The sequence below is a fragment of the Physeter macrocephalus genome, chromosome 12, assembly GCF_002837175.3.
Source record: "Physeter macrocephalus isolate SW-GA chromosome 12, ASM283717v5, whole genome shotgun sequence".
Lineage (NCBI taxonomy): Eukaryota > Metazoa > Chordata > Mammalia > Artiodactyla > Physeteridae > Physeter > Physeter macrocephalus.
Genome location: NC_041225.1, coordinates 60,152,222 through 60,175,276, shown reverse-complemented (window position 1 = coordinate 60,175,276; position 23,055 = coordinate 60,152,222). Strand labels below are relative to the sequence as shown.

General features: G+C 37.3%; 1 protein-coding gene across 6 annotated transcripts in view; it reads left to right on the top strand.

Annotated features, from left to right (window-relative positions):
* Positions 1-23,055, top strand: part of THADA (THADA armadillo repeat containing) — a 305,797-nt gene that overhangs the window by 6,705 nt on the left and 276,037 nt on the right. For 5 of the 6 annotated variants that reach the window (XM_007128982.4, XM_028496748.2, XM_007128981.4 and 2 more), the window contains exons 4-14: positions 1,382-1,512; positions 6,120-6,271; positions 6,389-6,421; positions 6,673-6,721; positions 11,252-11,433; positions 14,582-14,676; positions 16,422-16,642; positions 17,681-18,378; positions 19,799-19,950; positions 20,884-21,039; positions 21,768-21,890. In XM_007128982.4, the coding sequence (XP_007129044.2) occupies positions 1,382-1,512; positions 6,120-6,271; positions 6,389-6,421; positions 6,673-6,721; positions 11,252-11,433; positions 14,582-14,676; positions 16,422-16,642; positions 17,681-18,378; positions 19,799-19,950; positions 20,884-21,039; positions 21,768-21,890 (1,992 nt within the window). Of the gene's footprint in view, positions 1-1,381; positions 1,513-6,119; positions 6,272-6,388; positions 6,422-6,672; positions 6,722-11,251; positions 11,434-13,713; positions 13,864-14,581; positions 14,677-16,421; positions 16,643-17,680; positions 18,379-19,798; positions 19,951-20,883; positions 21,040-21,767; positions 21,891-23,055 lie in introns of those variants that run through there. The other variant, XM_028496750.2, reaches the window with a different exon arrangement.

Below are 23,055 nucleotides of genomic sequence, written 5' to 3'. Positions count from 1 at the left end.
TCGAATCTGAATGAGATCCTTGCTGGGTAGAGTAATCTTGGTTGTAGGTTCTTCCCTTTCATCACTTTAAGTATATCATGCCACTCCCTTCTGGCTTGTAGAGTTTCTGCTGAGAAATCAGCTGTTAACCTTATGGGAGTTCCCTTGTATGTTATTTGTCGTTTTCCTCTTGCTGCTTTCAATAATTTTTCTTTGTCTTTAATTTTTGCCAATTTGATTACCATGTGTCTTGGCGTGTTTCTCCTTGGGTTTATCCTGTATTGGACTCTGCACTTCCTGGGCTTGGGTGGCTATTTCCTTTCCCATGTTAGGGAAGTTTTCGACTATAATCTCTTCAGATATTTTCTCTGGTCCTCTCTCTCTCTCTCTCTTCTCCTTCTGGGACCCCTATAATGCGAATGTTGTTGCGTTTAATGTTGTCCCAGAAGTCTCTTAGACTGTCCTCATTTCTTTTCATTCTTTTTTCTATATTCTGTTGTGCAGCAGTGAATTCCACCATTCTGTCTTCCAGGTCACTTATCCGTTCTTCTGCCTCAGCTATTCTGCTATTGATTCCTTCTAGTGTATTTTTCATTTCAATTATTGTATTGTTCATCTCTGTTTGTTTGTTCTTTAATTCTTCTAGGTCTTTGTTAAACATTTCTTGTATCTTCTCAATCTTTGCCTCCATTCTTTTTCCGAGGTCCTGGATCATCTTCACTATCATTATTCTGAGTTCTTTTTCTGGAAGGTTGCCTATCTCCACTTCATTTAGTTGTTTTTCTGGGGTTTTATCTTGTCCTTTCATCTGATACATAGCCCTCTGCCTTTTCATCTTGTCTGTCTTTCCATGAATGTGGTTTTTGTTCCACAGACTGCAGGATTGTAATTCTTCTTGCTTCTGCTGTCTGCCCTCTCTGTGCATACCTTTTTTGTGGAGATAAATTTTAAAAAAATTTCTATTAATCTTAATCTTCAAAACTTTTTAGCAGTCACATTAAAAAGTTAACTTAAAATGTAAAGACTGTCCTTATGAGCATTCCATTATTAGGATTTATCATTTGAAGTTGCATAATAGTTTTTTGCGAAGCAATTAAATGTATTATTGGTTTTCAGTAGTGCTACAGAATTCCTGTACCTTAAGCCATTAACAAGTCTACTTCTCATTGAAGGTGGGTCTGGAGGGTAAAGTGGGAGTTGGGGGCATGGTTTAAAAATTTAATAAATACTGAAATAGTTTTAAATTAAATTAAATAGTGTTTAAATTAGTACCCTTAACAGTGTAGAGTGGAAAATATTACACATTAAAGTTGAGACTTAAAAAAGTATTTGAATCTATGTTACTTTACTATTCTTGATATTAGAAAAACATCACTATGGCTTTGAATTCTTTGGATTATAGATTGTGCCCTTACTGGAGAAGGCAAACAGAAATGGCAAGTGTGATCCCACTATTCGAAGTTGTTTGGATATTTTAGCAGGCATTTATCTTTCTTTGAAACTAAAGAATCCCTTGAAGAAAGTCTTGGCAAGGTAAGGAAAAAAAGAAAAGTTAGACGTTGTAAATGTTTAATTTGACCAAAAGTAACCAGTATTTAAGGTTCCCTCTATGGTTTGGTAAAACTGAACTGAAATATATCACTTAGCAATTTCATTCATACAGTTTCTTCTTTGTTTTGTTTATTTACTTATTTATTTATCATAACTCTTTAAAAATGTAAAAAGGCTTCTTAGGTCAGAGACCTTAAAAAAATAGGCTGTAGGCTGTATTTTGCAGACTCCTGGTTTAGTCCATTTGCGTGTAATGCAATTATTGGTTAAGTTTAAATCTGTCATCCTGCTGTTTTTTCTGTGTCCCATCTGTTCTTGGTTTAAACAGATGTTTAAAGCATATATGCCTAAGCATATATTAGGAATATATTACCATATTACCTATATTACACAGATAATACAGGAATATATGCTTAGTGTAAAAAGTTTAAGCAATATAGAAATACACAAAATAAAAAGTGAGCCTTTTCACTATTTCTGGCCTATCTTTTCTTAGTAAAGGTTATCACTTGACATTTTGGTGTTTCTAGACCTTTCCTTTGGGTTTACTGTGTGTGTGTTATACTTTAGTTTTTATTTTTATTTTTATTTTTATTTATTTATTTATTTATTTATTTATTCATTTATTTATCGCGGTACGCGGGCCTCTCACTGTTGTGGCCTGTCCTGTTGTGAAGCACAGGCTCCGGACGCGCAGGCTCAGCGGCCATGACTCACGGGCCTAGCCTCTCCGTGGCATGTGGGATCTTCCTGGACCGGGGCACGAACCTGTGTCCCCTGCATCGGCAGGCGGTCTCTCAACCACTGCACCACCAGAGAAGCCCCCTAGTTTTTTTTTTTTATGTAAATGGGGTTATACTCTACATATTTCTCTGTAGGTTGTTTTTCACTAAGGAATGTCTTAGAGATATTGTCAGGTCAGTGTAGTCCTTTTTTTAAAAGTTGTGGTTAAAAAAACCCCACATAACATAAAATTTACCATCTTAACCATTTTTGAGTGTATAGTTCAGTAGTGTTAAGTGTATTCGCATTGTTGTGCTGTGGATCTCTAGAACTTCTCCATCTTACAAAACTGAAACTCTATACCCATTAAACAACTACTCCCTATTTCCTCCTCCCCCTAGCCCTTGGAAGCCACCATTCTGCTTTCTTTTTCTATGATTTTCATTACTTTAGATACCTTGTATAAGTAGAACATTTGTATTTATCTTTCTGTGACTGACTTATGTCCTCAAGGTTCATCCATGTTGTAGCATGTGATAGTATTTCCTTCCTTTTTAAGGCTGATGAATACTCTATTGTATATATATAGCACATTGTGTTCATCCATTAGTCTGTTGATAGACATTTGGGTTGCTTCCTCTTTTTGACTATTGTGAATAATGGACATGGTTGTGCAAATATCTCTTTGAGATCCTGCTTTCAGTTCTTAGGGTATATACCCAGAAGTGGGATTGCTGGATCTTATGGTAATTTTATTTTTAATTTTCTGAGGAACTTCTGAACAATTTTCCATATGGCTGCACCATTTTACATTAACACCGAAGGTCCTCATTCTTTCTAACAGCTAGATATTCCATAATATGGATGTACTGAAATTTATATGTGCCATATTACATATTATTTAATCACTTCTCCATTGATAGTTTGTTTTCAAGTTTTCATTATTCCAGCAATGCTACAGTGATATTCTTAATTATGTATATAATTTTATATGTGTATTTCTCTGAAATGACTTCCTAGAAGAGGAATTTCTTGACCAAACTTATGCCTATCAGTTTTTGATAGATATTGCTAAATCATAATCCTCAACACGATACTATGTTATACTCCTTCTAACAAGTGAATAAGAGTGCCTTTTTCTTCATATCTTTCTAACACTGAATAAAATCAATCTTTAAATCTTTTAAAATTTGGTAGGTGAAAAATGGTATTATATTATAATTTGCATTTTCCAGATTACTAGTGAGAGTGAATTTTTTTAAAAATTAATTAATTTATTTATTTTTGGCTGCAATGGGTCTTCGTTGCTGCCCACTGGCTTTCTCTAGTTGTGGAGAGTGAGAGCTACTCTTCGTTGCAGTGTGTGGGCTTCTCATTGTGGTGGCTTCTCTTGTTGTGGAGCATGGACTCTAGGCATGCAGGCTTCAGTAGTTGTGGTATGCGGGCTCAGTAGTTGTGGCTCACAGGCTCTAGAGCGTAGGCTCAGTAGCTGTGGCGCATGGGCTTAGTTGCTCTGTGGCATGTGAGATCTTCCCAGACCAGGGCTTGAACCCATGTCCCCTGCATTGGCAGGCGGATTCTTAACCACTGTGCCACCAGAGGAGTCCCCAAGAGTCAATATTTTTTAATGTGTGGATTTTGACTATTTTACTTTTTTTTGGTGATTACATATCTTAGTATGTTTTCTTGTTAGAATATCTTTTTTTTTTCTTTAAGCAAGTGTATTTATTGTGTCATAAAGCAAATGATCAAATACTGGCCAGTTATAGGGTTTCAGTGAAGTAGTCAACAAAGGTCATTGAACATCCTGATGTTTTCCATCTTTGTCTCACTGTGTTGGCCCTGTCTTCCCTCAGAGTTACAAGGGGCTAAAGCAGTTACAAGCACCTTATATAGAGTTTACTGCAATTGGCAAAAAGAAAAAAAAAAGGAAATTTCCTCCTTCACATTTCTTTTTATTGGAGAGAAGAAACATTTTGTGGAAGGTCCCAGTAGACTTTTCATTGAAGGTCCTGTCGATATTCATTGTCAAGATTGGGTCATATACTTTCTCTCTCCCTCGTTGTAAAAAATGGTTAGGAAGCGAAGGTGTCACACCTTTAGCCCTTTAGTGGAAGGTGAGCTTTGCCAGCAAAGAAGGGTGTGGGGAATGCCTGCAGGAAGGCAGCCAACTGTAGTGTCTTTATTTATAAGAGATCTATACAGATTATGTGCCAAATATATTCCTTTATTTTGTTACTTGTCTTTAAACTTTCTTCCTGGTGTTTGCTTTATAAAAATTAAAAAAAAAATTTTCATACTCAAACGTGCAAATATTTTCCTTTATATAGATTTCTGAGTTTCAGCTTGTATATGCTTTCTCTAATATAAGATTATATAAAATTACTTGTCTTATCTGAAAATTCTCTGTTTAACTTTTAAATCTGTCTGGAATTAAGTTTTGAGTGTAGTGTGAGATAGAGATCCAACTTAGTTTTCTTTTCTGTATGGGGAGCCACTTATCCCCAAACTGTTGAATAGTCCATTATTCGCCACATATTTGAAATGCCGTATTATGTTCTGTGTTCTTGTATAAACAAAGGTTTGATTTTAGACTTGGGTCTATTTGTTTACCCACCAACATCACACTTTTATTCACTATAGTTTGATACTATGGTTTTTTTTTTTTTTTTTTTTTTGTGGTACGCGGGCCTCCCTTTGTTGTGGCCCCTCCCGTTGCGGAGCACAGGCTCCGGACGCGCAGGCTCAGCGGCCATGGCTTACAGGCCCAGCCGCTCCACGGCATGTGGGATCCTCCCAGACCGGGGCGCGAACCCGGTTCCCCTGCATCGGCAGGCGGACGCGCAACCACTGCGCCACCAGGGAAGCCCCGATACTATGGTTTAATTACATACTAGAACAAGTCATCTCTGTAGTGACTCTTGTTTTTCAGACTATTCTATTTTCGAATTTTTTTTTCCTCCCAGAAAAGCTTTAGAACTGTTGAGTCAAATTTTTAAAAAAATGTTAATTTAGATTAACTGTGGTAAATTGGCATTAAATTTAATTTATCCATTCAGTAAATTTTTATTGATCATCTACTATGTGTCAAGTATTCTTCTAGGCATTGGGGATACAGTGAATAAAACAGTCCAGAATGGAGGTTACTTCTAAGAGGAAGACAGAAGATAGATAAATAAGCAAAATATATAGGAATTAGAGGGCATGAGTGCTATGGAGAAAAAAAAATAAAGCAGAGAAGTGGGAAAGGGAGTACCAAGGATGGGGTGAGGGTTGCAGTTTAAAATATAGTAGTGACTTCAGACATCTTTGCTTAGTGTCATTGATAGGGTGATGTTTGAGATTGACCTGAAAGGGGTGAGGAAATGATTATTGGGTATATTTGAGGGAAGAGAGTTCCAGGTAGAGGAAATAACAAGTACAAAGACTTTGGCATGTTGTTGGAATGGAGGAAGGCTGTGTAGCTAGAGTGAAGTGAACAGGGATCAAGATGAGTCAGAGATAATGGTGGGCCCAGATCGTGTAGGGTCTCATAAGTCAATGTAAGCACTTTGGCTACTGCTTTGACTGAGAAGGACATTGTTGGATGGTTTTATGCAGAGGAATAACATGTTATTTTAGTAATATCACTCTGGCTGCTCTGTTGAGGATAGTCTGCAGAATGGGAGGGAAGTATATGGAAGCAGGGAGACCAGATGAGAGGGAGTTCCTGATCTGTCTTCTAGTGGTGTGATGTTATAATTTCCTGGCTGTATTTTGAAGGTGTTGTTCAATATCACTTCATTTATAATATTCCCCTCCCTCCGTACATATCCTTGTACATATTCTAAGGTTGTCAGATTTTTAATATTTGGTTCTTTTTCTAGCTCACTAAATGACCTACCTGAATTTTTTCTAACTGAGGCGACACAGAGTTTTACTTCTCGTCTTCAGGAAGAATTGAATACTACTACTGATCTATACTCTTATAGGAAAGTTATTGACAATATATCTTCCTGTATGGAGAACTTTGACTTGGGTAAGCCAGCTCTTTTCTAGTACTTTTTCTGGCTAACACCTGTCGTTACATCAGTGTTGTAAATGATGTTAATTTTGGTTCTGAAACTGCTTACCAGTGTTAATTTTTCCCCCACAGGTAGATCAAGTGTTAATAATCTTCTTGAAAATGGTAAGTCCTATTATTTTATTTTATTCTGAGAGGTGACTGCTTGTGTAAGTCACTTTGGAACTGGTTCTTTTAAGTTTCTTGGCAACGGGTGGAGTACTGCAGATGACTAACATACGTGGTGTGCCTTCCTTTTAAATTTCTACTTCTGTGATATCATTTTGGGTAGCCGTGATTTAAAATATTTTCTTGTGCTGAAGTCAAAGTTCACAGTTTTAAATTTCTGATTTTTCATTATATTCTTTTTGTTTCAGTGCTTCATTATCTACAGAAGAGTTTAATTGAAATCTCAGAAGAAAACAGGCAAGTGTTAACATGTTTCCATGCTTGTTTATGTGTTTGTGTGTACATTTGCAGTTGTGCATTGTGTTTGTACAAAGGAAATTGTATTGTATTGCTTGCTTTTTTTAATTTGGCTGTGCCATGCACCTTGCGGGATCTTAGTTCCCCAACCAGGGATTGAACCCATGCCCCCTGCAGTGGAAGCACAGTCTTAACCACTGGACTGCCAGGGAAGTCCCCACAAAGGAAATTTTTAACAAGGGTCCAGAATGTGCTCCTTTCCATCCCTCTCCATTAATATTAGATGTAATTATTTAAATTTATTTTTTTGAGGTTTGATATTTAATTTTAAAAGATCAGATAAATTATTATGAGAATAAATGAGAAAGGGATGAGCTTTTTCCTCTACTGGAGTGTTCCTTTTTCATAGCATCCTGTTTTTATTTTGTGGATGAAATATGCTTTGTTATCTCTCTGAGGATATTAATGATAAGGGTTTTTTTTTTTAAGTTTTCTTATCTTTACATGGGTCTCTATTTCTTCCAACCTGCTTTTTTTCTGTTTGCTGGTTTTCGTCACTGTATTTGTTGCTACAAGCTTTCCTTGGAAGTCTGGTGATCCTTGGCCGAGCACTCATTTAAGATTGGGGCACTGAGAGTTGATTTGGATCTCTGTACGTATGGTTGGGGTTGATTGCAGGCTTTATTGTAGGCTAGTCTAGCTGGGCTGTTTCTTTGGGGGAACGCTTGATGCCATTATCTTTAGGTCTTTTTGCATGGGTAGTAGATTTGCCATGGAAGAATCTTTCAAATCATTGGCTTAATATTCTGGTTGCTGAGTGAGGGAAGAAAACTGAGATCTTGGCATTTAGCATTTATTGTGCATATATTTTCCTAATTCTCCTGTTTGCAATATGGTATCATTGCTTTAGGTGTGTGTGTTGTCTTCTTGTCCAGACACTTACTGTTTTACCTTCTCTGGAGGTAAACCAGTTGTTTACTAGCTTGGAGGTATGAGCCAGAGTTGTCATTCTCAGAGCGTAGCCACTCTTCCTGTTTTCATACCTACATTTAGCTCCACATCAAGGAGCAACTGGTGCCAACAATTTCTTAGCCTTTGGGGGCTGCAAATCGGGTTGTTCTGGGCTTGTCCTCTGACTTAGGATTCACCTTTCTTGATTCTGCTAAGTCAGTTATCACTCATCCATCTGCTCCTAAAATTTTAGTATTATTGTCTTTTGTTGCCCTTGTGTATTTATGTCTTTTTATGTTTTAAATCCCTTGGTTGTTGGTTTAGGGAGGTTCTGGGGGAGAGTAGAAGTAATATCTTTGTGCCATCTTTAGCCCAAGTCTCCTTTTACCTTACCAGGAGCTCCAGGAGCTCCTTCTCTGTTTCCTTCTAGGCTCTTCTTCCTCTGCTCATCTCTTAAATATGAGTTCTGTCCTTTACATTCTGTTTGTTCTGACTGCTTAATATCATCCACTTCTTTGGTGTCAGCTACCATCTCTATACTTAGGATTCCCAGGCATCACTCCAAGTTAGATCTTTTCCTTGAGTGGTAGACTCATATAGCGGTTGTCTCCTGGGAAGACAACCAGCTCAACTCATATAGCGGTTGTCTCCTGGTTGTCTCCTGGTTGTTTTACAGGGTGCCTCAAATTCAATGCATCCAAAAGAAAATTCACTGTCCTTTTATATATTGTTGTTTTACCCACAACCCCTGCTAACCTCTATTCTACTTTATGTCTCTTTGAATTTGCATATTCTAGATAAACTCAAATAAGTGGAGTACAATATTTGTCCTTTTGTGTCTGGCTTATTTTACTTATAATGTTTTAAAGGTTAATCTATGTTGTAGCATGTATCAATTTCACTCCTTTTAATGGCAGAATATTCCATTGTATATATAGGCCACATTCTGTTTATCCATTCATCTGTTGATGGACATTTGGGTTGTTTCTACCTTTTGGCTAATGTGAATAACGCTGCTATAAACATTGGTATACCAGTATCTGCTTGAGTCTCTACTGTCAGTTCCTTTGGGTATATACTTAGGAGTAGAATTGCTCGATCATATAGTAATTCTATGTTTAACTTTTTGAGGAGTGAGCCCCCAAACTGTTTTCCCTGACTTTTGTTTTAATATCATCACTGCTCTTGTGTTCTGCTGTGTTGAGAATAGAATGAGAAGAGCAAGTATAGAAGCTGGGAGACCAGTTAGGAGCTATTGCAGTAATAGTAATGCAAGGGAGAGATGAGAGTGGCTCAGGCCAGGAGTAGCAGTGGAGGTGTTCTGATTCTAGATATATTTTGAAGGTAGAACCAACAGGATTTTCTTACAGATGGGATGAGGGGGAGAGGAGTCAAGGATGACTGCCAAGTTTTTGTAGGATAGAGATCCTAGCAGGTGGAGCTGGTGTGGAGTTGTGGATAAGTTCACGTAGTTTGAGATGTCTGTCAGACATCCAGGTGAAGATGTTGAGTAGGAAGTTGCACACAGAAGCCTGGAATTGGAAAAAGAGGTCTGGGCTGGAGATGAAAATTGGGGAATTGTTAGCATATAGACTATAATTTAAAGCTTATGAGCTAGATGAGCTCAGCATCAAGGGAATGAATTAGATGGACAGAAGAAGTAAAGACTAGGTTGTGGTGAGCTCTAACATAAAGACATCAGGGAGAAGAAGATGAACTAGCCAAGGTGTCTGAGAAGGCTCAACAATAGTGAAGTAGGAGAAAAATCTAAGGGCGCCTGGCATCTTGGAAGCCAGATCAAGGAAGTTACAAGGTTAGGTAGTGTTCAAATTTAGAAATTATGTCATTTATTCTTTTTTTTAAATTGAAGTATAGTTGATTTACAAAGTTGTGTTAATTACTGCTGCACAGCGAAGTGACTCAGTTATATATGTATATAAATATATATATATATATATACATTCTTTTTCATATTCTTTCCTAGTATGGTTTATCATAGGATATTGAATATAGTTCCCTGTGCTATACAGTAGGACCTGTTGTTTATCCCTTCTATATATACCAGTTTGTATCTGCTAATCCCAAACTCCCAATCCATCCCTCCTCCACTCCCCGTCCCCCCTTGGCAACCACCAATCTTTTCTCTGTGTCCGTGATTCTGTTTCTGTTTCATGGATACGTTCATTCACGTCATATTTTAGATTCTACATGTAAGTGATAGCATATGTATTTGTCTTTCTCTTTCTGACTTCCTTCATTTAGTATGATAATCTCTAGTTGCATCCATGTTGCTGCAAATGGCATTTTGTTCTTTATGGCTGAGTAGTAGTCCATTATATATATATGTACCACATGTTCTTTATCCATTCATCTGTCGATGGACATTTAGCATGTTTTCATGTCTTGGCTATTGTGAGTAGTGCTGCAATGAACATATGGGTGCATGCATCTTTTTGAATTATAGTTTTGTCTGGAAAAATGCCCAGGAGTGGGATTGTTGGATCATATGGTAACTCTATTTTTAGTTTTCTTGGGAAACTCCATACTGTTTTCCACAGTGACTGTACCAGTTTTTCCTGATTTGTTATTTTTACTCTAAAAAGAAGAAGTGAGGTTAGTCATTAGCTGAGAAAATGGGAAAATTTTGAGGTAAGTTAAGAGTGATGAGGAGCGAGAACTGAATCTGAGCGCCAAGTTCAGCTCTCACTAACCCACCTCAGAGGTGCTCACAGTACGTGTTTGGTTTATTTTTGTTGTTGTTTTTTGCGGTATGCGGGCCTCTCACTGCTGTGTCCTCACCTGTTGCGGAGCACAGGCTCCGGACGCGCAGGCTCAGCGGCCGTGGCTCACGGGCCCAGCCGCTCCGGGGCATGTGGGATCCTCCCAGACCGGGGCACGAACCCGTATCCCCTGCATCGGCAGGCGGACTCTTAACCACTGCACCACCAGGGAAGCCCACAGTACGTGTTTTGAGTACCATTGACTCTTGAACAACACGGGGGTTAGGGGTGCTGAACCCCATGCAGCTGCAAGTCAGAAACATTAACAGTAGGCCCTCTGTATCCACAGTTCTGCATCTGAGAACCAACTGTTCAACTGCTTGCAGATCATGTAGTATCAATACTTTAGTATGGATTTATTGAAAAAAAAATCTATGTATAGTGGACCTGCCCATTTCAAGCCTGTGTTGTTCAAGGGTCAACTGTATTATAGTTACGTTTTAATATGTTCTTTTTTTGTCTCCATTGATTCTTTCTTTTTATCTTATATGTATTTTTGTAAGCCACATAAGTAACTTGGAACAAAGTAGAGAGTTATCAACAAATGTAAAATACCTTATTCAGTGAAATAAACTGAAATGCTTCAGCTAAAAATCAAAAAAAAAAGAGTGTTGGAAGTTTACAATAAATGTCTACATAACTGGAATATTTATGGGAATGGAAGAGAGAGGCATAAATGTTGATTATAATCTAAAATTGATTTTGGCCCTTTGATTGAGGGATTATTTTGGAGAGAGATAGAAAAGGTGACATTTTAATTTGACTTTTCTTTTGTAATAATTTCTTTTCTTTGTTGTAGAAAATTGGCTGGAAATCATATTATTCAAACTCAGTTGATGAATGACTTGTTGGTAGGCATTAGAGTTTCAGTGATGTTGATACAGAAAGTACAAGGTTTCCAGAGACTTCATTTGAAGAGTTCTCCTACATGGCAAAGTATGTGTGGATTGCTGAGTATTTTTACCAAGTTTTTAAGCGATGGTAAGTATAAAACATACAAATGATGATTACAATTGAGTGTCAGTCACTTCGCTACTAATGGTATGAAATATTTGATACTTAACTGAGATATAGAACTTCCTCTCCCCCAGCCCCTCAAAGTGGCAAAAGGTTCTGGATTACAGTTCAACAAGGGATAACATTGAAGGACTTTTCTAAATGTGTGTATGCGTGTGTGCATGTATGTATTGTATACAAAGAAGAAACCCCAACAATCTTAGTGTTGAAAAGCCACAGACTTTAAAAAGCAAAAGAAAATTCTTGAGAAATTTCCAAATTTGGAGGTACAATCTGGAAAGATTAGTGTAACCCATGCATTTCTCCTTAGCAGCAGGTGTTACCTTCAGATAATGACAGCGGTCATTGTGGGGCTGGTCATTATTCCTCCTTATATCTCATGTTGCTTCTGTCCATATGAACTGTACCACCAGGAAACCAAGTAGGTAATGAGAGGAAGTGCCTTTTTTTTTTTTTTGTCTATTTAGTAAAAATATTTAATGCTGCCAAAAAGTATAAAAATACAGTAGGAATGGCAGTATGACACCAAGTAGTCTCTCCTAATTTATTTCTTTTACATCTTTCTACATTTCATACATGCATTGAAAAACTTAACAATGCACCAAATTAGAGGGTTCTGCAAAGTCTTCTGCTGGTGGTTGTTCTTTGCTCCCTGTATGTAAGGTTTACTTTGTAAACAGACAAATGTGAGGCAATCTACAGGCTTATCAAGGAGAGGAAGTGTCTTTTTATAAAAGTGTTTCAACTAAGGAGTTAAAATGAAATGATAGAATTAGAATATCACCGTTTTGTTACCCCCAGTGACTTGAGGTAGGCATTAGGCATCAACAACTGCTAACATTACAGAAACAGACAACCAGACAACACGTGCCTCTTGCTTTTGAGTCTGCTTTTACCACTTGTAGTCTTCCCAAAGGAATTGAACTTGAGACTGACCCCATCTCTAGGTCACCTGCCATTTTGCAGGAATCACAGAGGACAGAAGAAAGCGTTGAACCACACTAGGAGTAAACATCCAGATTATGGGAAACTCTGCAGGTTAAAAGGACAGAGTTCTTCAACAGAAATTATAATAAAAAGGATGGAAGGGGCACCTGTAGATTAAAGGACATATCAAAAAAATTTTTAATGGGCGAGACTATAGTGTCTAGGGATGCACATTTGATTAACGAAACTTTAAAAATAATAAGGCAGTCATTACTGTGAAAGTCAGGATAATGCTTACTCAGGGTGAGAGAGAGGAGCTTGTGATTGGGGTGAGGCATGTGGATGAGCCCTCTGGGCTGGGTGGCCAAGTTCTATTTCTTGCCTTGGATGGTGGGTACAAGGGTGTTAACCTTCTAATAATTCATTAAGCTATACATTTGCTTTGGGTGTTTTCTGTATCTGTGTTTTATATTACAATAAGATTAGCAAAAATGTTATACTAAACATATAAGTATCTACATAAAAAGCTGTACTACCTTTTCACCCTTTACCTCCTATTCTATGTGGTAATGTATGTATGAATATTAACTTAATTTAAAAAACATTAATGGGATCTGTTCAGAGCTCTTGCTTGTAAAAAAGCAGTAACTGACTCTGATTTTGCTAGGCTGATGGGAAAAAAATAGTATCTCATTGTTTCTATGTTCTTAACCCTGGTAACTAGTGAGAGTCCTAACTATATTGTCTCATTAGTATTTTTTTTCTTTCCTCTCTTTAATGTCCTTCCTTCCTGCCTTCTTTCCTTTCTCTCTCTCTCTGTCTCCCCCTCTCTTCCTTCTTGCCTTCCTTCCTTTGCCTAGGATCTCAGATAAGTATTAAAAGGAAAATAAAGTTCCTTTTATTAAGGCATAATTTACAGACATGTTTTCAGAGGATATTTACGTTTTAAAAGAGGAATTTATAAATCTAAAAAAAAAGACTTCAGTGAAATGCAGAGAAGACATGAATTTAATGGGAGGCAGCCTCATTTCTGAAGAGTTGATGGCCCCTAATCAATGCTGTTCTTCCCTAGGATTTTAAAGCTTCATGTATCAGTAAAGTGCTTAGCTGTAAGTAACAGAAAACTGAACTTCAGGGATTTAATTAAATGTGCCTCCCCACATAAGGATAAATTCAGAGGCAGGTGATCCAGAACTACTGTAGGCAGTCTGGGACCCAAACATTTCTGCTTTTCTGCTTTGCTGTCTTCAGCATGTTGGCTTTCATCCATATGTTTGTTGTTTCGTGGTTACTATATGACTGCTCTGTCTCCAGACCCCTTGTCTGTGTTCAGGGCAGGAAGGAGGACCAGTTGCATCTTTACCTTTAATCTGGAAGAACAAAAATAGCCAAAAGATTTCTCCTTACATCCCATTGGCCTGAATCCTCATATGGTACCTTTAGTTGCAAGGAAGACTGAGGAAACAGGTATCCTGTCTTTGGCTGGGCACGTGGATCTCCCAGAGTTACAGTTCGTTAACAGGGTAAAGGGCAGAATAGATTTTTGGAAGATAGCTTATAGTAGGTATTCATAATTCTTACCCCAAGGTGAATAATTCACTGTATTATTTTGTTTACTTTCTCACAAACCAGAGGCTAATAGAAAACAAAAAGAAGATAGTAAGCCAGGATTGTTTGGCTACATTGGGTACAGTGCCAGTGAGAGCAAAGTTTGTAATTAGCACTGATGTGGGCTCTTTACACGAGCCCTGAAATCACTTTAAGAAAAAGTAATGTACCATGGGGACTGGGATGCAGAGGCATCAGTGGAAGGGAGGGAATAGGAGGTATTGCTGCTAGATGTGCTGGGAGGGAGTAGATGGAGAGGAAGAGAGAGTGGATGTTAGAGGAGAAAGGAAGGAATCACATTGATTATTTGTGTGCTGGGCATAAAAGCCTTTATGTTCATTATTTATTTCAACTTTACAACAACTGTGTCAGGTTGGAGTTATATTTTTCCCATTTTACAGAAGAGAAAGCTGAATCCCTGGGAAGTTAAATAACTTAACCAAGGCCTATCCACCTAGGAAGTGGTCAAGCTAGAAATTGCACCCAGGACTGTCTGACCCCACGGCATCTGCTCTTTCTACTGTACCACAGTATCCATCGTCATTTAATACATGCTTTCTACTTTTTTGCCAAATAGATGACCTCTTACAGACAATTCAGAGTACATCTGGATTAGCTGTTATTCTTTTTATTAAGACTATGTTTCATCCACCTGGAAAGATTCCTGATTTGGTAAGTCCATCTCCTTTTTAGAATTGTACTTTATTGATAGTTAGACATGTTTTTCTTTTTAAGATTTTTTTGATGTGGACCAGTTTTTAAAGTCTTTATTGAATTTGCCACAATACTGCTTCTGTTCTATGTTTTTTTGGTTTTTTGGCCCCGAGACTTGCAGATCCCAGCTCCCCAACCAGGGATCGAACCCACACCCCCTGCATTGGAAGGCAATGTCTCAACCACTGGACCACCGGGGAAGTCCCAACACATGTTTTAAAAAATATTTTTAGGGACTTCCCTGGTGGCACAGTGGTTAAGAATCTGCCTGCCAATGCAGGGGACACGGGTTCGATCCCTGGTCCGGGAAGATCCCACATGCTGCGGAGCAACTAAGCCCGTGCGCCAGAGCCTGCAAGCCACAATTACTGAGCCCTCATGCCACAACTACTGAAGCCCATGCTGTGCAACAAGAGAAGCCACCGTAATTAGAAGACTGCATACCACAACGAACAGTAGCCCCTGCTCGCCGCAACTAGAGAAAGCCTGCGTGCAGCACCGAAGACCCAACGCAGCCAAAAATAAATTAATTAATTAAAAAAAAATTTTTTTTTAAGATGTTGGGGGTAGGAGTTTATTAATTAATTAATTTAGTTTTGCTGTGTTGTGTCTTCATTTCTGTGCGAGGGCTTTCTCTAGTTGTGGCAGGTGGGGGCCACTCTTCATTGCGGTGCGCAGGCCTCTCACTATCGCGGCCTCTCTTGTTGCGGAGCACAGGCTCCAGACATGCAGGCTTAGTAGTTGTGGCTCACGGGCCTAGTTGCTCTGCGGCATGTGGGATCCTCTCAGACCAGGGCTCAAACCCGTGTACCCTGCATTAGCAGGCATATTCTCAACCACTGCGCCACCAGGGAAGCCCCTAAAAAAAACTTTTTTAAAGAAGTGAATTAAAAAAATTTTTTTGCATAGTCAGAATCTTTCTGGTGACCTTTTTCCCTTATAATAAGTGACTTCCAAAAATTTGGATAAAGCAGAAAGAAGACAATAATAATCACCTGTAAATCTGTCTCACAAAGATAATCATTATCAACATTTTTGGGTGTATATCCTTGTTTTTTTCTAGTGTTGTTTGTTCAGTTCCATCTCTCAGTATCATAAAGATATTTGTGTTATTAAAATTAGAGATTAATGTATAGATATATACAGTAATAACTTTTTGATAAATGTTATTTTTATTAAGAGTAACCCAAATATTGTACTAGAATCAATTGTTCAGGGAATTTGTTTGTATGGAAGGTGTAAGTTGATAATACAATTCTTGTATTTAGTACTAGCAGTTTTTTTTTTCCTTACTGTTTTATCTAGGAACTTATTTTAGTTCTTTACTAAGAGCAAAATGACTTTATACAAAATAGATGTATACTGTTTTATGAGCTCACACAAAGTAATTATCATTGGATAAAGTTAAAAATTTTAATTTCTCAAATCACCTCTAAAAAAGCATTAGTTAATAATCTCATCCACCTGCAGGTGGCAATGTGTTGTGCTCTCCCAGTACATTCAAACCAGCAAAACCGTTCATGTATTTAGAGTCAATTTTTTTCCTCTTGATATAATAATTTTAACACTTGTGGGTTTTTCACCTTTAGATTCAGTGTTTTTCCTAGGACATTTCAGGGGAAAGAGAATTTTGGATTTATATATTGGGATATCTGGAAAGTTTTAGAGGCTTTATGTGTATCATCTCTGTCATATTTTTCCAGATTAGTAGTTTGCTTCTCCGTTCAGTGGACCACACCAGCATCCCCGAGTGGCTTTTGAACTGCTGCAGGAGGCTTTGTTGTACTGATGTCTCCCAGTCAGCTCTCTTGTTCCTGTGTCAGGGGACACTCACCATGTTGGATTGGCAGGATGGGAGGATGGGCCCCAGTGGGGAGGCCCTGCTCTTGGATACTGTGCGTGTTCTGTTCACCTTGAGTTCACAGTGAGTTTTGTCTCATATTTTGCTTTGCTTGTCAGACATTTAAAAGATGGCAGCTGAGCTGGCTTACTTAGTAATTCAATGAAAAGTGGTCAGGATAATCTTAAATTGGAAGGGAGATATGTGTAGGGAATGAAGTGGGTATGAAAGTAGAACAGGAGAAAATGGGATGATGGGAGAGAGAGAGAGAGAAGTTATTGGTGCAGGTTAATCTGTAGCGAACACTTGTAAAATTAATTTTAACATTCAGTCTCTAATGCAAGCATTTAAAAAAAATTATAAACACTTCTATACATATAATGCTTTAGAGTTTATGAATAACTTCAGCATAGGTAGTTCAGTGTGATCCTCACATGTCTGATAGATAGGTTAGGAAATCTAATCTGTTGAATAGGTAAAGTGAAGCTTAGAAAAGTAAATGCTTACCTAATAGCATATTGCTTTTAAGCACCTAAGCCAGAAATGTAATGAGGTCTTCTGACTTCACTGGATTGTATTTTGTGTTTTTTTGATATAGGTTGTGCATATTTTAAAGTAATTTAAAAAGTTATTCTTCATTGTTTATTTTATAACAGTTTATTGAGATACAATTTACATACCATATAATTCATCTATTTAAATCATGTAGTTCAATTTTTTTTAGTATGTATATTTACAGGGTTGTGCAGCTATCACCACAGTCAACTTTAGAATATTTTCATTACCCCAGAAAGAAACCCCATTCCCACTAATATTCCCTAGCCCCTCAGTATATTTTAAAACACCTGTGAAAGATGCGTGTCAGTCAAAATAATGAACATTTCCATCACCTGCAAAAGTTTCCCTGTGTCCTTTTATGGATTAGTTTTTACGAAATGGAAAGATTCATATACAAATTTGAGATCTGTTTTGGCTTTGTAACTTTTTGTTGTAAATTTAATAATTATCCAATTTTCTGATCATTCTTTATATTTTGTATTGATATTTTTAAAGTCTGAGTGATTATAAAATGAAATTCCTTTTACTAGTCAGTATAAAATAATATGACTCATTTTTCTTCAGGATCAAGGAGTCAACTCTGGAAATGTTTCTGTCTAGAATTTTGGCATCTTGGACTAATTCAGCTATACAAGTCCTTGAATCAAGTTCCCCAAACCTAAAGGACCGTCTGAATGGGAATTCAGATGTGGTTAGGAGACTTTTGGAATATGTCTATACCCACTGGGAACATCCATTGGATGCTTTGAGACACCAAACCAAAATCATATTCAGAAATATTCTCCAAATGCACCAGCTTACCCTGGAAGAGTCAGGTTCAGATTTGGCTGCTGATGGTTTCATTTTTCAACTGACTGAGAGTCTTCTGCGATTGGAATGGCATAGTAAAGGAAAGTACACATGCCTTGGTTGTTTAGTAGATTACATAGGAATTGAACATATTTTGGCATTAGCTAAAACTATTCCATCGCAAATCTTAGAGATGATGGGGGACCAGTCCTTGGTGCCTTATGCAAGTGACCTCTTGGAAACCATGTTTAAAAATCATAAGAGTTGTTTGAAATCCCAGGCTGTTGATAGCACTTGGATTGACAAGTGGCATGAGACTTGGGTTTCTCCTCTCCTGTTTATACTGTGTGAAGGAAATCTGGATCAAAAATCTTACGTGATTGATTATTACTTGCCAAAATTATTGAATTGCAACCCTGAAAGCTTAAGCTACATGGTAAAGATTCTTCAGACTTCTGCTGATGCTAAAACTGGTAAGAAAATGAATTTTTTTGTTTTAGTAATTTCTAGTTAGGATGCTTAAGTTTAGGTACCTAGGCAGATGTTGCCCATATGCAAATTTAAATATTACCATTTCTATTAATAGTAAAGGAGGATATTAAAGATAGAAATTTTGGATTGAAACGAATGTTCCTGTACCTAGCTGAATAGAGTTTTTTGGCTGAAGTCATTTCTACAGGCTAAGGATTGATCCCAGTTATGATTATGAGGTTTCCTTTATTACTAGGTTTTAATTCATTTTACCAAGTTTTTATTATTTGGTTGTCAGACTGGAGTAAACGTTTGTGTGTTTTATATAATTTGCTTATTCAAGTGATTGAAATAGTAATTAAATATTGTTTTAGGCAAGGTTAAAGACAGGTAAATTGGCAGTAGCAAGTATTTGTCTCTGGGAAAGAGATAAAAAATTTAGAAGCATGACCTCAGGAAACAGCTCTCTCTGGTCATTTAGAATAATAAGCATAAGCATCCCATTGAAACTCAGTAACCTTGAAAGAATCACTGCATTGAAGCATAATTTAGTAATTAATATATAAAACGATGCTGACTCCTCATGTAAATCTTAAAATTATCATATTCTGTTTAACAAAGCAGGAATATGGTACCCTACACCACATTTTAAGAGTATTTCTAACTAAAATTTAAGTTAAAATCTTTCAGTCCTTCAAAGAATAACCATGAGATAGCTGGAAAATTTGATTACTGTACACAAAAATGAGCCTTGTTTATAATTTTTAACAATAATCGTCCTTGCATTTTTGAGAAGCCATCTAAAGCTGAGGATCCATGAATCTGTTCTGAAGCTAGGCAGTCTTTATTTTAAATCAAGGTGTCCTCTGAGCCAGAGCTCCCTGTCCCCTTAGTAACGGCTGGTGTCCTGGCCTCTGAAAGCATCAGGTTCTTTGTGATCCCCCTTTTATCTCCTTTGCTAAGAAGAAACAGTAACTCCAAAATATACAGAGAGGTTCAGTGTTTGTTTTTAGAGAAATAATGGTCTTTAGCCACTGAAGTGTTTTTCCTATTTTCGGCTGAAAGTCATTTTAGTTATTTTTATTGTTTTAAATATTTCTTCACTTGATTTTTTTCCTGATTGACTTGATGGTCTATTTTCTGCCAAAGGAAAGGTAAAAATATCAGCCAAAAATTATGATTTTTTTAAGTTAACAATAAGTGGATTATGCTTACTGAAATTATTGATTTAAGAACTATTAAATCCTTTTAAATAATGATTTTATAATAGAAACACTAATTCATATTAGAATTTAGCTTAAAATATGATTTTTGTTTCTTGAAATGTTAATTGGAAACATGTGAATTTTGTAGTTTTTAAATAGCACAGTGATGCTCTTTGTTACTGTGTTTTGAGCCAATAGTAATCTTTTCCATCCTTAGGGTCTTATGACAGCAGAGGGGCTCTGGGCGCTTTGATGGCTTGTCTACGAACAGCTAGAGCTCATGGACATCTTCAATCTGCAACTGATGCCTGGAGGGACCTTGTGTCCAGTGCAAGAATAAAGCAAGGCTTAATTCATCAGCACTGCCAAGTAAGTAAACAAAATAACTGGGAATTCATACATGCGGTAGATCCCTGATTCATTTATTCACTTAACAGTGTGATATAGAAGCCCCTACATTATGCCCAGCACTGTTTTAAGGGCTCCATAAGAAGGATGAATAGAAAGGGAAAAGTATAGACATTGCACTCAGGCTACTTAAAGTTTAGTTGAGAGAATAAGGAAACCTGCATAAGACAACTGGAAACTCTTAGAAGACAATGCAGCTACAAGTGTACCTTTATGCATAAAGACTGGGGAAGCTTAGAAGAAGAGATTGATCTGAGTGTAGATGGTGGTTGAGTAGGAAAGTGATAAATGTGATCTGAGGAGGGGAAGCACTGGCACCTACTCAAAATGGAAGGACACAGTAAACAAGGGCTGAAGGGTGACTAAAGACATCGTTTGGCAGGAGTGGAGTATTTTGTCCATTTTATGGAAGCCTCCAATGCTTGGTTGAAGACTTCAGATTTTATCCAGTTGGTAACTGGGAAGCAGAGCCACTCTGCCTTCAGCCAGGAAGTGGCATGAATGGAAACAGAGATGAGTTTCCAGAGCGGGAGCAAAAAGAAACCAGTGAGATGTTCAAGACAGTATTTGGAGAGTGAGATGATGTGGTCCTGGGGCAGAGTGGTCACTGAGAAAAAAGAATGAAGTTGAGCATTACTGTGGAATAAGAATCTCTAAGATTTTTTACTTTAATAAAATACCCAATTTACACATTTAATAAAATAATTTTATAGGAAATAACCACAGGAACTTTGGGATTATGGAACCTTTCTGAAGTACACATGGGTAAACTGAGGTTTACCTCCCCCCCCCCCCCACCTTGGGTAGCCTGTGTGAATAATTAAACCCGTCAAGTGGTTTAGGCTTTGCTTATTTCATTGAAAAATTAACATTTTATTGCTTGGTGTATCTTAGGTACGGATCGATACATTAGGCTTGCTTTGTGAAAGTAATCGAAGCACAGAAATTGTTTCCACAGAAGAAATGGAGTGCATTCAGTTCTTTATCACATACAATCTTAACAGTCAGTCTCCAGGAGTGCGGCAACAGATTTGTTCTCTTCTTAAAAAGGTGAAATTTCTCTTCAGAAAGTGTAGGAAAGTGGTGAACTTTGCTCTGGAATTATTTTTAAAAAGAGCCCAGATCCAAGGAGAGTGTGGGAATAAGGGTCATGGGATTGGACTACCACAGCAATTCGTGGCCCTTCTGTGAACGCTTTGTTCTGTGATTCCATAAAGTTTATATTTGGGGTTAAAATCCAGAGTGAAAAGTCCTTTCACTTGGGTGTAATAAATCATCCTTGAACTCTTTTTTTGAAAGGAAAAAAAAAAATCTAGCACTGGAGTTTTCAGGGTATAAGGTATTTTAAGAAAACTTTTAGTAAGAGGAGGAAGGATGTCTTTGTATTTTTATCGTTCCTGTAAGTGCCTCAAGAAATGGTCATTATTGAATAATTCAGCTTGAATTAATCACCTGACACACTTCTGGGGTGAAGAGTTGGTAGAGAGTAGAAGTGAGTAGTATATCATCTTTAGGTTCATGCCCACCTAAGGGAAATAGAACTGTGGCTTTATGACTGTGGATTCTGATTAGCAGTAATATTTGGTTTTTGGTTTTTAAAATGTAAAGGTTAATTTTCTGTCAAAAAGAAACACTGTTTAAATATTGAGTTTAAAAACCAGTACTCCCCTTGCCTGAAGTTTTAGTCTAAAGAATTTAGAAAGTTCTTCCTTTGCCTTTCAAGCTGATGTTTAAGGTTAATGTGGCTCATGTATGCTTCATTTTTCTTCTCCTCGAAGTTGTTTTGTAGGATACAGGAAAGTTCTCAGGTACTTTATAAACTGGAACAAAGTAAATCCAAACATGAACCAGAGAGTGAGTTAACCAGACAGCACCCTTCTGTATCTTTACAGCAATATAAGGTAGGTGATAGATTTCTAGATATACAGATTTTTAAGAAACCTAAAACAATTTTGAATAAACATTAAAGAGAAGTAAATACTCTTGGTGAATAGTATTTCTGTGCTTTTTTCCTTCAAGCTGGGTTTTACATATTCTTTCTAGTGCTTTGGAACTTCTCTTAAGGTAGCCTGAGTTGCGGAACCAGTGCTGTACTTGAAGTCTGTTATAGAATAACATTCTGGGTAAACTGGACAGCTACATGTAAAAGAATCAAAGTAGAACACTCTCTAACACCATACACAAAAATAAACTCAAAATGGATTAAAGACCTAAATGTAAGGCCAGACACTGTAAAACTCTTAGAGGAAAACATAGGCAGAACACTCTATGACATAAATCACAGCAAGATCCTTTTTGACCCACCTCCTTTTTGACCCACCTTCCTAGAGAAATGGAAATAAAAACAAAAATAAACAAATTGGACCTAATGAAACTTAAAAGCTTTTGCACGGCAAAGGAAACCATAAACAAGATGAAAAGACAACCCTCAGAATGGGAGAAAATATTTGCAAATGAAGCAACTGACAAAGGATTACTCTCCAAAATTTACAAGCAGCTCATGCAGCTCAATATCAAAAAAACAAACAACCCAATCCAAAAATGGGCAAACAACCTAAATAGACATTTCTCCAAAGAAGTTATACAGATTGCCAACAAACACATGAAAGGATGCTCGACACCACTAATCATTAGAGAAATGTAAATCAAAACTACAATGAGGTATCCCCTCACACCAGTCAGAATGGCCATCATCAAAAAATCTACAAACAATAAATGCTGGAGAAGGTGTGGAGAAAAGAGAACCCTTTTGCACTCATGTACCACAATGTTCATTGCAGCTCTATTTACAATAGCCAGGACATGGAAGCAACCTAAGTGTCCATCGACAGATGAATGGGTAAAGAAGTTGTGGCACATATATACAATGGAATATTACTCAGCCATAAAAAGAAATGAAATTGAGTTATTTGTAGTGAGGTGGATGGACCTAGAGACTGTCATACACAGTGAAGTAAGTCAGAAAGACACAAAACAAATACCATATGCTAACACACATATATGGAATCTAAAAAAATTAAAAATTGTTCTGAAGAACCTAGGGACTGGACAGGAATAAAGACTCAG